The 16,583-nt window shown below is 42.1% G+C and overlaps 1 protein-coding gene across 1 annotated transcript in view; it reads right to left on the bottom strand.

Annotated features, from left to right (window-relative positions):
• ARHGEF38 (Rho guanine nucleotide exchange factor 38) overlaps window positions 1-16,583 on the bottom strand; it is a 40,095-nt gene that overhangs the window by 12,176 nt on the left and 11,336 nt on the right. The window contains exons 3-8 of the mRNA XM_040063665.2: window positions 14,202-14,325; window positions 9,760-9,907; window positions 6,766-6,783; window positions 2,585-2,784; window positions 1,952-2,085; window positions 198-302 (exon numbers count right to left, since the gene is read on the bottom strand). Coding sequence (XP_039919599.1) covers window positions 198-302; window positions 1,952-2,085; window positions 2,585-2,784; window positions 6,766-6,783; window positions 9,760-9,907; window positions 14,202-14,325 — 729 coding nt within the window. The remainder of the gene's footprint in view (window positions 1-197; window positions 303-1,951; window positions 2,086-2,584; window positions 2,785-6,765; window positions 6,784-9,759; window positions 9,908-14,201; window positions 14,326-16,583) is intronic.

The following is a 16,583-nucleotide window of genomic DNA, read 5'->3' as shown; positions in this document are numbered from 1 at the left end:
CAAAAGCGTGGGCTTCAAAACTTCTTTGCCATGGGCTCAGTAAGGCAGTGGCCTTATTTATTTATTTATTTAATATTCTGATGTAGACAGCCCTGCTTATAAATAATTTGGCGTTGCCCAACCGGTGGCAGAAATGTGTGTCAAACTGGTTATGGACAGGGTTTGTGACCACAGACTGCAAAAAGGCCTGTACCCACCTGGAGATGCTGCGAACAGAGCGAAATGTTCTTCACACACAATTTCACAGTCTTCTCTAGACTTTGAAACAGCTTTTCTTCCTTATTAAAAGTTTGGTCTTTCACCTAAAATAGACATTGGTACTGTCATTTTAGCAGCTCAAAAGAGCCTGGCTAATGAAAGAACCATCCGGAGCGCTGCTAGAAAAATCCCTGAACTCCTCCCTTTGAAAACAGACCACCCCTTAATTCTCCCAAGCTCCAGCTGTAATTCAAGAAAAGCCAAAAACCACTGGGCAACGCGGCCGAAAATTTCCTTTTTAATCCCTGTGGAAGCAGGCAGCTGCTTTACTACAAGCCCACGGGCGTGTGGCGACAAAGCGCTTGAGTCCCCTGCGCGCTGCCGCCCCGCGTGAGGGAAGGTGGGAGGAAAAGGCGGGGTACGCGGGAGCCGCGCCGCGGGGCCCAGCCCGGGGCGCTCTCCCGCAGGCCGGCTGTAGATGGAGCTGTTATCCCAGGGCCGTGCCAGCCTTCCCTCCGGAAACGCCGGCAGCCGGCAATGGCCTCGGGAAACTTCTTTGTGCCGGCTGGGAGCACCCTGACAGCGCGGTAATTTCTGCCCGTCTTTTCCTGCAGGGGCTTCAGAAATCTCGAGTCGCGCCTTAGTGGTTTTGCCGTGAGGGTCTCGGCGTGTTTCGAGACGTGAGCTGGGAACTTTCTCAGTCTAATTAAGCAGGAGAGGTGGCTGAATCTCTAACAGATGCATTCTGATACTAAAATGATCCTCAAATTTTTAAGCTTAACTAGGAACAAACCCAAAAAACCCACCATAAACCAGAAGTTTCTAAAGGGGGGGGGGGGGGGGGGGGAAATCACATATCCTCTTAATCAAATTTAATTCCCTTTTTCTCTGATTTTATATCCTTGCTGGTGTCTGTCACATTCTGAATACAAAGATTTCCACTGTATCGATAAACGAGCAGAAAAAAATATATGTGGGTGGTTTGGATCAGAGATAGGGGAAACACTGATAAAAAACAAACCAGGAAAAAATGGCATGTATCTTGTAAAGTCACATCTAGAAAGGCGAGTGACCTTGTATAATCTGCCATCTCATGCAGTGAGGTGCACTGGATATCACTTTCAAAGTAATTTTTAATTGATTTTCTTTGAGATTTCGATTTGGCTTTCCTGAAATATTTATCCTGCTAGGTTCTGAATTACACCTTTAAAATTATGAAGGAGCATTTTACTTTTGGCAGCCCAACACCCATCAGACTCATCACAGAGCTCTTTGTCTCTGTTGTTTTTGATGGTTCCAGGTCTTTGCACATGTAGGGGCAAACCCTGTGGCCCTTCCTAATTAGAGGTTTTGCTCATCTTCCTTGGTGGATTCCAAACCTTAATGCTAAAACATGAGCAAGATGGACTGAATGCATTCTCAGCCCCAACAATAATTATTGCCAGGGTATCTGCAAAATGCTGACCTCAGGCTGAGGTTCACAAAACCACTGCTCACTTCCTCTCTGCTGAAGACCAGGAGTTTGGAAAACTCTTGTGTAAAAAAGGAAAAGGTGGAGAACACATTACATTATTTTCTATTTCAATCACAAAGATCTTTCCTGTCTTCTGTGACAGTCAGAAAATGACTTAATAAATTAGGCAGGAAAAAAAGCAGCACCACAGACTGCACTTCCAACATGTTTTGAAAAGCACCCCACACAAAAGCAGAACTGAAGCTGTCAATGCAGATCTGCAGTTGGATTAATAAGTACCTGAGGTTCTCCCCTCGTCAGTATTTTCAGATGACTGGTGACCCTCTTGGATTTCTTGCTAATGGAGTGAATATTCAGTCGAGAAAACTTTTCTTTAAGGGTTTCATCATCATCATTCTTCCTATACTTCAGCACTGCAGACATAGAATTGCATTACATCAATAGTCTGTATTCGCAGGGCTTTTCAAAGGGACGGGCGCACAAATATGAAACCATTTGAGAGCAGACACTTTGATGTCATTTGCTGTAATCTTGTGTGAAAATGCTCAAAAGGATGAGAACCCCATTAGCAACACTAACCTTGGGAAGAGTGAAGTTAGGTCTTCGACCTGGTAAGTCTAAAAAAAATATTGTTACTACTGCATCTTAATTATTATCAGTGTTTGCAACTGCATTACAGACACTATAACATGAATTCTTTCCCTGTTTTCATACTGGAGTTATCTATTAGATAAGATAGTTGGCTGAGGACAAGGGACAATAAGGCATTGTTACCCTCTTGGAACTCAATGTGTTATGCAACTTGGGTAGCACCAGCCAAAATTGATGTAGTGAAATATCTGAAACTGAAACATGCCTTGTAATGGCCAGCCCAAACCTACAAAGAAAGAACTTACTGTGCTCTTTTCTTACCCAGATCTTTCCTCCTTTTAAGTTCATTGATGTTCACATTAATGTTTTTCATAGCAAAAAGGGCATCTTGTAGCACCTCGTGGTCAGGGTGAGAAGCAGGAGTTGAGTTCAAGAGCTCATGGAGTAGCAAGGGATATTTCATCAGCCGTTGCACTGGTTTGATCAACAGGGAGCCCAGGTCCATTAGATTTGGCTTTCCTCTGTAATTTACACCAAAATAATTGTCACAATATTAGAAAATTCTTGAATTGCAACTACCACTCAAGTCAAAAAATTAGCTATACCTATGAGGGAACAGGGATGTTGTAAACGAAACCCTCCTGTAGCCCCATCAATGAGAAATACACCCCAGGTCTCTGAATTTTCTGTTTTCAGACTGCTGCTTAGACATTAGCTCTGAAACTGTCCCTCTCAGTTTAAAGGTGCATGTGGTATAACTCACACATCACAACACCCAGGAAGGGAGATGTAGGTGGAAGAACAAATAACAGGAAGTTTGAGAAATGCATGTGAGCGGGGTTGTTACATCCTGCTCTGAGCCCTCAGGCTTAAAATTGCAACATCTCCATGATGTGAGTAACTGGGATGCCTGTTCACAGTACATCCCTTCTCACAACATGCCTGACTTGGCACAGTGACCCTTAAGCTTTACTGCCTTTCACCTGTGGCTTTTCTCTGCTGGCTGCCAGTCAGTAATTTCTCATGATGCCTCAGCTTCCAAAGGGTACCAAATCTGGCCTGGGGAAATGTTGAGCACACAGGTTATTCACACAGGCTTGATCCAACCTGCTGGAAGACTCCTTTACATAAGGACAAAGCAGGCCAGAGTGGCAGGAGGATGAGAGTAGGACAGTCTCATCTTCCAGCATGGGCGCAAGAATGCTCTGTGGCTCTCAGTCCCGCTGGCTGGGCAGGGGCAGCAGGCATTCAAATGGCTCAGGCCATAAAGTCCCCCCTGAGCTCTTGGGCCCCAGCCAGCTGAACTCAGCTCCAGCCCTGCTCCAGGCAAAAGCCTTTGCTTACACTCTCCAGGCTGGAAGGGGAGGGGCTGTGCAGTTTGTGGGGTGTCACAACAGCCTCCAAGGAAACAGGAAAGGACTGAACCACATGTGCCTTCATTACCTTCCATGTGGCTGGTAGAAACATGGGGTCTCCCCAGAACGGGCAACACCAGGTGGCCAAGACCAGGGCCAGCCACTGCTGAGGTTCCAGCAGCAGGACGGACATGTCCACGGCCTCCCCTCATGACAGCACGTTCCTCAGCAAACCAGGCACAGCTCCAGCACCAGCTACCTGGCACCTCCCCATTGAAACTAAACATGAGCTGCTGGTAACTGTGTGGAAGGCAATAAAGCAGAGCAAGCTTTCCATTTGCGTGCCCAAAAAGGCTCTTTTGGAGCAGAAAAGCTTTTCCGACATTAACTATGCAAGAGTTAAGGGTAGACAAAGAAGGATTTCTGCATATGGAAAGATGAAATAACACAGTGTAGAAGGAAAGTACAAAAAATAGGGAACAGCCACATGGTTTTGCAGGCTGACATCTATTGTTTTGTGCAACAGAAAGCGTAAAAGAAAAAAAAAAAAAAGCCTTCATTCCTACTTTTATATGTGTAAAAAGTACAAGAGCCAATCCTTACTTGCTGACTACTTAACTAACAATTTGAATGCCTTTGAGAAGAGACATCTGCATATTTAAAACATCTCTTTCAAACAGGCGTTATCTATAAAAAAGTTCTGCATGAAAAAAATTAACAGTAGATGCCTTTTAAGGCTTCTTCATGTCCTGAAACCTTCTCATCATTTCAATCCCCCTCATTTCCCCTGTATCTTACATTAAATAGAGAGCTGTTTTTCCTTTTTTCAGCTTCTGGCAGCAATAATGAAAAAAAAAAAAAAAAAACCACAACAACTTAAATTGTTATTGTTTTCTCTGAAAAGCCCTATGAATGCAAATCTATAAAAGCTGCCTCATGAATGGAAAAAATCTTCAAGTGTCTTCTCTTTATATAGTTGCACTTTGGACAGCTGCCCAAGTGATAAACAGTCCTCTGTTCGGTATCTGCATGACACAGCCTTGCAATATGGTGTGAGAGATAGCAGGTTTGTTATAAGATAATGACTCCCTGGGGCACTAAATGCCACAGAGTTCGACTCATCTAATTCTCCCCAGCGAGATTAGCTGAGATAGGCACTCTCCCTGGATGAGTCCCATTTGCAATGCAGCCTGTTAGGACCCACCGGCCCCTGGGCAGGACAGGACACAGCCTTGCCACACGACTCCAGCAGGAGAGAAACGCCTTGTGACATCAATTGTGCAGAAAATTAAACTGATAATTCATTTGTGATGCTACTTCAGCTTTCCCCTCATGTTATTTTGAATTTAGCAAGTACTCTAAGTCACATGTGACTGTACTAATCTCACAGCAAATTATTACCGTAGCGCTGCAGTAAATGCAGCTGGCAAACTGCAATGAACTTCACGGCACAGCCTCCCTCCCTCCTGCCTCCTGACAAAACAAAGTCTCTGATACAGACACATTCCCACTTGTTTAAAAAGCCCATGGTGGTGAGCTACACAAAGGCAGGTGAGGCAGGATTTAGTTTCATTTGCTCTGACAACAAAGCAGCTTTGTCCAGTGACAAACAGGACAGCCAGTATGTTACAGCCGGGCTGAGGCTGGGGGGCTATGCAGCTGCCAGTTCTGAAATGCTGTGCAGGAATCAGGCTGCAGCAGGACTCAGAATCTTGGGCTTCATGGTCTACTATGCATGGCTTTATTTTAGTACAAGACATGCAGGGGAAATAATTCACTGTGCCATAAGTCTCTCAAGCAAAGCCAGGGAATTCACTGAGGCTGCACAGTTGTTAAGCCAAGCAGAATTTAACCTATTGAGCTGCTAGCAAAGGGCACCACTGTCTGGTATTTATGTAATTGTTTTCTTGATCATGCTTGAATGAAAAGTAGTCTGGGAGCAGCAACATCACAGACCACTTGGGGGGAGTTATGCTGTATTTTCCAGTTCAACAGTAATCAGATTTTTGGGTGCAGTTCTGCCCAAGGGCTGTTGCAATTCTGCAGCCTCTGATTTGCAGGTGATGGGAATTCTTGAGTGCCCTGCCAGTGAGGTAGCTGAGCTCAGGGAGGGTGCCACAGCTAAACCTGCTCATTGCACTCTGCACGGCTTTGTAAGAGTCCTTTTAAACTCAGAAAGTGAGTTGTTTCTGACACTCCACTGAAAACTGTTTGAAGGAGAAAACCAGACATTCATATCTATTAGGGTTACACAAGGCAGAACTGCCAATCATGTGTGATTCCTAAATGTGTTGCTGTCTCAAATGATCATATTCTAACCCTCTGGATATTTTTTATCTCTTGGAGTCCCACTCCTTGTGAGATAGTAGTGCACAGGAATTTTCCTTTATCAAAACAAAATGCAGAAAAACTATTTCCTATCACAGACAAAAGCTTGAAATCCCCAAAAATTGAGTTTCAACATGCAAGTTTTGTGAAGTGTATCATAGATATAACATGCAATTGACTGACTGATTAACAAATTCTCTGACTTTACAGGTCTGTTCCTGTCCTGCCAGGATAGACCACACTTGCTCCTCCTTTCTCCTAACTTTTTGTCCGGGGTTGTAATCTTTCTCTTCAGTTCAGACAACCCCTCCTCTGACCTCTCGCTGCCGGTGACTACAGGCAGTGCTGCATTGCAATGAACCCAACCTGCTGGATGTCCAGAAAATGCAGCTGTGATAAATTCTCCTTTACAGCTTTTCAAAGATGTCTCAATTGGCACAGAAGTCCCTTAACCACAACTCAGCAGTGGCTGGGGGAGTTTTCTGGCTAAGTTGCAATGAGCTTGTTCTTTTCTGATGATCTTCCAGCCACTGTCTGGGGAGGATCCCTAGGATTCTAGGGCTACTGAAGGGGTTGTCAGCTTAGAAACAGCTTTACCTGGAGACCTGCCTGAACTGTAGCAGGAAAGACTGACATTATGCTGTTGACAAACACTCTTGTAAACCTCAGAACATTCTGTCCTGGAAAATTCTCCAGGTTATACTGACACAAAAGGCTTGTGCTCTTAAAACTTCCACCTGTACAGCTTGAAACATACTAAAGATTAATTAATGATATTTTAAAGATTATTTTTACAAGTAAAAAAGGCGTAGTACTTACTCTTCTTCATATCTCTTTCTGCAAAAGAGAGAAAAACAAAACATGCATTAGATTCCTCCTAAAAGGATTTATACCCATCAGGAGATTCTCAGATACACTTCAGTGACACAGAGTAGCCGTGACTGGCCAGTTAACTTAGGTTTATGGCTGCTATGTGTCAGCGGAACTGCACAAAACAGCCAGAGGGTACTGGTGAATCTGACCCTATAACTTTTTCAATGGACAGCTCCAAATGAGAAAGGATTGTCAGAAACCTGGCTTTGGCTGTGAGACCCAGCCTTGTCCTCACACTGTTAGAGAAGGAAGTTTGGATCACACTGCTCACAATTGTAGGTAACATCAAGCCATTAATTCAAAAAGTAAAACTTAATTTCATTTTTATGTTTTACATACATTTCTGTCTACTCTTTTAAAACAGAAATGTATTTTTAAAAGAATTCATTTCAGCCTTTTAGGGTGTAGAGTCAATGAAGTTTTTTTGTAGACTACACATCAACTGAAACCTCTCCAGAGTAGGATGATGTTGATACATATACTGAAACCATCAGGGACTTAAAATTGCAGCTTGCAAATATGTATAGAATGTTTTCTTATGGTATGAATACACTCAAATGCAAGAGAACCAAAGAGAACCAAATGTCTCCATCTCTGCATGCAGGCTTTCCTGACATCATATCCTCAGCCACAGTTTTTTGACTGCCTGCCTGGCCCACCAGTGCCTAGTTGAGCATCTGGAAGCTGCTGCTTTCATTGCTTCTGCACTGTCAGCATTTTGTGTGCTTAGGACATCCCTCTGTCCCTGTAATAGCTGACCGAGCTACTTCAGGCTGAAAGCTGAGCAGGTAGTTGCCAGCATCCTTTCATTTTTACCAGCTGCATTTCTTTGGCTAGGCTAGCAAACAACCTCCCCAGTTTGCATAATCGCTGCTGAAACACGGGACTCTACAGAAATTGGATTTGCACATCTCCAATGCAGACACCTACATTTTGGTATGGATTTTTTCCTCTTCAGTCAAAAGGAATGGGAATCTCAACATAGCTAATTAAATCTGATTTGTCTGTACAGATGTGCAGAGTGCCACTCTCAAATTGCTCCTGATATAGAACTAGTTTTTCACATGTCAGATATTACTCAGCGGAAGAACAGAACCCCCTACTAATGTCAGCTCATTTAAGACTTTTTTTAAGTGGAACAATATTCTTTCCAAGGGAAAAGAAAAATATTTAACAAGGAAACATTTTTCAAAGGTAGTCAGCACCAGCCTCCACATTTGCTATGGTCTCACAATGGAAAACATCCTATAGTTTATTTGATAACAATCCTGCATAGTTTTCTTCCTAGGGCAAATATTCTCTAATGAGTAGTAACAGTTTTAGATGACCACAGTTCTGAATCTCAGCATGCAGTTTCAGGTCTTAATAGTTGAATTGAGTGCAATCTTTAGGCACTGGGAAAAATCACAACATAATATGCACACACTAGTGCTTTTATCCTTAGTTCCTGTTTAAAGGCTAATCAGGAAAGAATAAGACAAAACAAGGCTTCATTGTAAGGAAGTCCTTGTCACTTCCTGCTAGCAAAGCCTGCAGTAGCTTAGCACAAAATATCCTTTCTCTTCACAAAGCCCAGCTGTGATTTTGGAACAGGAGCACCTCTTGCTGGCTCTGGAATTCAAGTGGCGACATCAACCCTTAAGATGTACATGGATGTAATTTTTTATCTTTATTTCCTTCCATGTCCCCTTGCCTCAGCAGCACAGATAAATGAACGACAGTAGTGGCTTCTCTTGATTAGTCAGGAAAGATTATTGTAAGCATCAGCACTAAAACACCCACTTAGGGGAAATACCTGGCCATCCATTAGCCTGAAGGCCTGAGTTTATATGAAAATTTATTTCTTTCAACTTCCAGGGTAGCTAAAACTTGAGAACCCTGCACATATACTTTGTTATATATTTAACAGCTAGACACATTGCACAAGATAAGCTCCATTTTCAACATAACCTGTCTTCAAAGCAAACATTTCTCTTTTAATGTTGTTAGTATTTTCCTTCACCACTCTTTCCAGATTTCACTTGGACATTCTTCCCATCTCCTAAGTATTAACAGATCTCTGCAGACCAATCACAAATTAAGGTGTGGTTGAAATATCTGTTGCTGATCTCCTACAAGTGTGCAGCATGGGCCTTTCGTGGAGCTGGAGCCAGACCTCTGGTCTGAATCCGTGGCATGTTCCCTCCTGACAATTCTGTGTGATGCTTTTGGGAAAGTGAGGGACAAGGGGATTTATGGGTGGGAAGAGGAGCGCTCTTCACTCTCCATGGAGCGGATGAGCTGATCCCTGCTGCTAGCTGCAGGAGGAAGCTGTGTTGGAAGACAGATGGATCTGTTCTTTGGCAACATCCCCAGTTCTCCACACGTTTTCCAGAGGTGCTGGCATTGGAACCAATGGCACAAAGCATTTCCCTCTGGTGGGAACTGGCAGCTTCCTCCACCACTGTTTTCTCTCAAATACCCACATCATGAAGAGTTGGGGACTACACAGCAGCTCCAGATCCTGAGGCCTTGTAGCAGCTGCCCAGAACTGCCAGTGCATTTGAGTAGCTCCATAATAGGCTATTCCAATTCAAGGAGCAGACTTGCTGAAGACAAGGGGCAGCAAGTTTCCTGGGAGCTGGAAAAGGTGTTCCCAATAGCCCATGAAATGATGCAGCTTTTTTTTTTTTTTTTTTTTTTTTTTTTTTCCCCAGTATGGGGCACTGAAACTAAGGAAAGACCAACCTTTCTTGTGCTATTTTTGGCCATCTTAGAGAGAAAGAAATCTAATCATGGCCCCTAGCTTGTCATCTTTTCATGAAAGCAGCATAAGCCAGAGCTCCCAGCAAGCCGTATAAAACTCCAGATTTACAGGGGACCTTTCATCTACATCCATTTAAAATGTTCCCTGCCAGGCAACTGACTATGGACGGAAATCATCATTTGAAAAGATCTTACTTTAAGGACTGTACACAGTCTCTTAAATGCTGCTTCAGTTCTTCATCCTTTTCATAGTATTCCAGCATGGTGTGTGCATCATCATGGTGATAGCAATAGATTTTATATGTGTCTTCTAGTGGGCCTTTAATCTGCAAAAACACTTCCCCTGTTAAGGAGAAACACAAAGTGTGTCAAGTCAGACAACAGCATCTCAGAAGGAGTTTTATTATTCCACCACATTAGCCGTGAGCTAAAAAGGCTGGCTTCCACTTTACTTCCCTTAGAAATGATCTTGCGTGTTTATGTGCATTATTTATTACATGTATTTCTCAGCTGCTCATCTTTGTCATAGCCAGGCACCATTATATCAGTGTTAATGCACAAAAATTCCCTCAGGGGAAAAGCATGAAATCTCTATACCTCACACCCCTTCAAACACCACCTCCTAATTCACTGCCCCAGATTAATGCCCCTTCACTGGAAAACACAGGAGAGCTTAACTAATAAAGGGAGACCATTTTTGTGTCATGGGCTGGCAGGAGGGATGAATGTAAGCTTGTTAGTTTTCCTTTTGACTTTTTTTCATGAATGTGAACGTAAATGGGTAATAACAGGAATAATGACTCCATCTTCCATTAGACATTTCAATTTTATCTGTGTTGCAAAACCCTGAAATGGCAATTGTTATGACTGAGAATAGAGAATTTTCTCCACACGAGAGAAGAAAAACCTCCACCCTTCCCCTAATTAAATAAAACCACCACGGATTACAGCCATTTTTATAAAATATCTAGGTTTATATACAACTGAAGAGGGAGAACACTTCCGTTTCCAGTCCTCCACACCACCTTTTTCCCATAAAGAGCAGCTGGGAATTTTAGAGGCACTAAAGTCCTATAGTCATTTCCCATTTACTTCTGGAGCCTAATTCTCTCAGCCTAAAACTCTTGTGTCTGTTTCTGTGTATGTAAGAAATCTGAGCAGGGAAGGCATGCTTCATCTCTTCTGCTGAGATATTAGTTCAGTTCTTACACCTTTATGCAGCAGCCCTCTGATCAGCATCTTTGGAAATGCATATAATAAACAACAGCAATGCTGAAAACTCCTTTCGGACATTTACTGAAAATTTTATCTATGTGGCAACCAGTACAAATAGATGTTTATAAATAATCCTGTTGAGTTATAGCAATGATTATTAAAGTTAAAAGCTGATCACTGCATTAATTGGGAGCTCTCCATTCACAGAGCAAGCGCTGAGCTTGTCAGGCATCCTGCATGTTTCATCCTGACCAGAGTGTGCTGTTCCATAATACATTGCATTGAACTGCTCCATCTTAAAGTGAAAAATGATTCAGTTACCACAGTAACACAGCCCTGGGTTTTCTCCCATAGCAGCGAAGGTTAACTGGGCTGTCTAATGCATGTTGGTTTCAGGGTGCGAATAAGGGAAAAAACAATGAGGAGCTAAGACCACCAGAGTACATTTTCGTTACTGTAAGGGCGCAGTCGGAAAAGCACCAGCATCCTAGAGTTAAATGCTCTTTAGCTGTCTTCTCTGCCTTGTGTTTACTGCTAATGCTGATGGCTAACAATGCACATTACATCCTGGCTTTCCCATGAACTCTATACAGGTCTTTATTAGCCAACAACATAAGGGGAAGCCTTAACAAGCCTTAACCTTGATCCCGCATGCTTGGCTGCCAATTCTAGAGATCATGAGCTCTTATAATTTTCACTAACATTCACGATCATGAACTCTCATAATTTTTACTAACTAACCAACAAGAGTTCCTAGTGCATAGCATGACCTCAAGTGAGGTCCTGTTTTCAGTAGGAAAAATGCAATGTAGCCTTACAGATGATTTCAGTGTATATTATGGGCTGAAAATTAGCTTCTTGGGGAAGAAAGAGTTGGGTAAGTTCTGTCCACTGAAGTATTGTGCCACAGTGACAGATGCTTCATTGATGCTCAGTGATGAGGAAAATTATGCGGGGATTTCATGAACAGGGCCTTTAAGCAGATGGATTTCTAAAACCTAAAGCCCACCTTGGTTCTGAGCTGTATGGACCAAACCAGATGCATATCACTGTGGGAGCTTGCTTTATGGACCAAAACCACATTGTATTTGGCACAGCTTTAAAAATACTCTGAGAGATGCAAATCTCCCTGATGTCTCCTCTGGAGTATGGTGATCATCAGTCTCAAAGAGAAATTCCTAAGAGGAAGGCTTGAGTAACAAAACAGTTTCCCCCTGTTGCTCCCAGTGGTGCTTCCAGTGCGGACAGCAGTAGGAGAGGGAGGAAGGAGTCTAATAGCTAAAGCTAATATTCTTCATATTCCTCCATATACAGAGGAATATGAAGAATGTGTATCCAGAACAGAGAGGAGGAAGAAGATCAGGAAAGAACTACAAAAGGTATTCAACTTTTTTTTAGCTCAGATTAGGAGATGGGTTTTGAAACCAATCACTTACTAGTCCTCATCTCCCATGCCTTGACTGTGTGGTGGAGCAGTCACAGTGACACAAAACTGGATCCTTTTTGAGGATGATAATTACCAGAAGACACACTCCAAGGGCACATCTTATGCAGTCCGACCATAAGGGGCATCTCAATCCACAGGCACAGCTTACAGCCAAGATGAAGTAAGACCTCTTAAAATGTGTAGTGTGGATACCGTCTCCTTAGCAGAAACTCTCACTCTGCAAGTGTGCTCCTACTGGACATTGCCACTTGTCAGTGTGGACATAGCGTAAAGTGTGGAGAACATAGACTAAAATAAGGCAAATATGAGCAACCACATTGTTTTGCTTTAAAAGCAGTGAATTATCAGTACTTTTGAACCTCACCATGAAGGGGTTGCCTTTCAAAGTAAGATACTTCAATGCAAGATTTTTAAATACACTGAACATGGCAGAATATGAGTAGTGTGCTTTTTCTATAGACTGGCTTCAACGACTTTTACACTGAAGATCCTGAAAACAAAATTTTTACTTTCATGTACTTTAGAGGGCAATAAACCTACTAACTTGCTGCTTATAATGATGCAATTATTCCCCCTATTTTTGTCTCAGCCTTTGGAAGAATGTCTCACACCTTACTTGACAACCTTTTTCCTGTCATAAATTAGCCAACTCGGTGATCAGTGATCCCATGCATTTTCATGGTTCTTTGTCTGATTCTGGAGAAATACCCTAATAGATGGATGAAATTGTTTGTCTTTACTTCTGAATGTGGCAGGGAACTAATAGAATGATTCTCTTGGCTGTGAGAAAGGCACTTCCTGCTAGAATAGAACATTGCTTATTAAGAGTATGACTCATCATGATGCACTTTTACTGAAATACCGCCAAACAACACAGACGTATCAAACTACGTTAAGCTGTTGCCTTGGCAAACTAGATTGAGACGTGCTAGGATTAATACTTTTCACAAGCCTCTTGTGCTTTAATATCCTGTTTCTTAGTAAAGTGGCAACTGATATTTTTTTACCCGATTATTTGAGATAAGAAGAGGACTTTTTATAAGGTGTTACCTGTGTTATGTGGTCAGGTTAGGAAAGAAAGAACCTCTCTTGACCTCTGAATCACAGCTGGAAGTTTTTTAAACTGAACTGTTTAATTTTTTAAACTGAACTGTCTGACTTTGCACTGAAGCAAATTCAGAATTCTCACCTGATGCCTTAAAGTGGCTCACTCTAAGGTGCCTCCGCACTGACAATGCAGTCATGGGAGAGCTGATGTGTGCTGGTAACTTCTTAAATCTCTCTGGCTGTGCCAGAATGTCACATGAATCACAGCCTTAATGTTCCTGACCTGCAGAACTTGTGACTGTTGTGATACATCCAGGGCCAACCTGTTTGCTGAAAATACCTGTGATCCCTACAGACATTCCCACATAGAATCCCACAAACTGCAGATGCATTACAACTTCTCAGGGACACTGTCCATGTCCCTGTCGAGCACATTTAACCACCTCTTACACGAACTGTATCACCAGTAGATACACGTTCAGAGTGTTTGGGGTGGGTTGGGGTTTGACGTGCTTGTTATTCCAAACATCTTTAATGCTTTTCCTGAATGGCACAACTCTGAGTAGGCAAAATAAGAGTTAGAGTCAGCATAAGTGGATTTAGGTACGCGACACCAAAGTAGATGAAACAGATCTTAGCAGTAAGTTGTATAACTCAGTGCAACAGGTTTTGCTCATTCTAAACCCGTTTTCTCCCTCCTTCCTCCCGCTCAGGATGGATGGGAAAAAAAAGCATCATAGTAATACAAGTACAGTACTGCAACTGGACAGGTTTCACATGTCATTTTTCCCGTGTCATTCTGGACAGCTCCTAGCATGCCAGCCTCTGAGAGGGGTACTAGTCAAGTCTGATGAGAGTAGAGGACAGGAGAGTGTTATGTTTATTCTTTCACGTAGCTTTGTAGAACTCAAGAGGACAGTAAACATACCGATTATTTGCATGGGTGGTTCCACATCTGTTGTGGCTTCTTCCAACAATGACAGCAGTTTGGCTGATAGTTGATGGACCAATTCAATGTTGCTAAACAAGCCATCCACGTCAAAGCGAGCAATCTAACGGAATACAAATATTAAACAGCTACTGACAAAGGATAAAAAAGGACGTTGTGTATTACACAGCTTCTCTTGCAATGCCCTGAGTGTCTACACTCCAGGAAGCACCACTTCTGCAAAACCTCATATAAACATCCTCCTTGTGACTTCAAGGACACATACACCATTTTCACATTAGTACAATATGGTTGACGCAGTTGACAAAGCGCACGTTATCAAGTGTTTTTAACCTTATTTTGAACTAACCCTAATCTGAAACTGTTTACCTAGGAAGGAAATAAATATTATCATCTGAATAAAGAAAAGATCCTTAGCTGGCTTTGAAATGTTTGTTTACTTTCCCATTGGGGAAAACAATAGTTGACAGTGGGTTTGATTCCCTGATTACCACTCACTATCAGAGGCCACTACATAAACTGAGAGCTTGGCACTGTTGTGCCAGCTACCAGGTACAAAGACTTCTAGATAGTCGGTGCCATTTTAAGTTAGTTGTCCTATAAATCCAAAGTCAAGATCATATAACTTCCACTAAAACAAACATATTTACAATTCCAGATATTAATACAACCTAAATAAATTCTTACAGAGCCTGGGCACACTACATGGGCTTCAGTGAATTGTATCAATTTATACCAACAGAAAATTTGGTTCTATTGTCTGTGAATTTGGTTCTCTTCTGTGTCCCTATTCATTTCAAAGGAAGTGAAAGATTTCCAGGACACATACTTCTCATTGCACAGCAGGGCAATAGTTACTATTTGCGGGCCATTGGAGATAACAAGTGGTAGTGTGCTCATATTGTGAACAAAGACAAGACCAATTTCATTACCCATATCAATACTCTCCGAACCTAGCTCTCGATTTGGAAGATAATTGCTGACTTACATAGCAGCTTACCAGATGCCAGGAGGATCAAATTGCATGCTATTGTAACAAAATCAGAAATACGCTTTCAGTACTGATGCAGTTGATTTCTTTATAAGCATTATAGGGGCTAAAACATGTTTTATCCATTTGGAAATATGAAACAGATTCATTGCTAGACCAATTTTCTAAGCACATTACAAACTTTCAATATGGTAGTTTATTGGAGAGCTAGCATTAGAAACATATAACATTCCTGAAAGCCTTTCAAAAATGCAGAGGTTATTAAATTAAGACAGTTATAATCTCTAAATTACTTTTCCTGTATACATCTAGCACAGGACTTCTGAACTCCTCCCTGGCATGTCTACATAGTATTTGAAACTACATTGTGCACGGATGCTTCCACCATTAACACAGTGATAAAGGACAGAATCAAAAAGAATGTTTTCAGTTGGGTGAAAAAGAGTGACAGAATATGACACATTGGTCAAAAAATCCCAGCAAGTTCAACCAGGGAATTCACTCTTGCTCGCTCCTGGCCAAGCTGGGGAGGAAGTCAAGTGGAGACTACTTCTAAATGGATGAACGAGTGAGGAAGGAAGAAATCAAGAACTCTAAGGCAGATGCCAGCTCTTCTGAAAATGGATTGGAACAAATTCTGATAGAGTTTTAGGGAAGCAAAAATGTCCTGCAGGAGTTTTAACAGCACAGGTTAAGGGGCACTGCCAATGTCACCTAAAGACACTTTGGCCTCTGCACCTGTATTTTGTCACCAGTTAAATACAAAATCCTACATAAAGAATATGTGGCTTAAGTTCTGTTCAAAATTATTTTTCTTCTATATTTGCAGCCGATGTCATTTGTGCAGCCTCTGTGAATGCTATGTTTCAGTCCTCACAAACACAAATCTTTCTCTAGACAATCTCCTCTATTCCCAGCACTATTTTTCTACAAATCAAAGTACTGTTGAGGAAAAGGTGCTCTTTGAAGTCTCAGCTGAAAAAGAAAATAAGTATCATTGGCCTAATAAGATCTTTCCCATGAAAGGTAGTTTATGAGCCTTCTTCCTTAAATGCACCTCTTTTGTGTGGAATAAAAATTTTCCAAGTCCTCACTAGCCTGTCAAGCTTGGCATTTATCCACCACAGCTGTCTGAAAGGATAGATAAAGTTATCTTAACAGTTGAATTTAACCTTGATGCAGAGGTTCATGCCATTCCAGTCTCCATAGTGGAAAAAAACTTGGTTTTGGAGGTACCAGTAAACATCTGCCATGGCACGTAACAACAGTTACAACTGCAGAGCAGAAAGGAGAGCTGGAAGCTCCTACAGCAGCCCATAGGCAGGGATGTAATATCCAAGCTGACCGCTGGACAAGTCCCTTGGCTTTAC

The sequence above is a fragment of the Hirundo rustica genome, chromosome 5 (assembly GCF_015227805.2).
Source record: "Hirundo rustica isolate bHirRus1 chromosome 5, bHirRus1.pri.v3, whole genome shotgun sequence".
NCBI lineage: Eukaryota > Metazoa > Chordata > Aves > Passeriformes > Hirundinidae > Hirundo > Hirundo rustica.
Note: the sequence above shows the minus strand (reverse complement) of the source record. Positions and strands in the feature narration are given on the sequence as shown.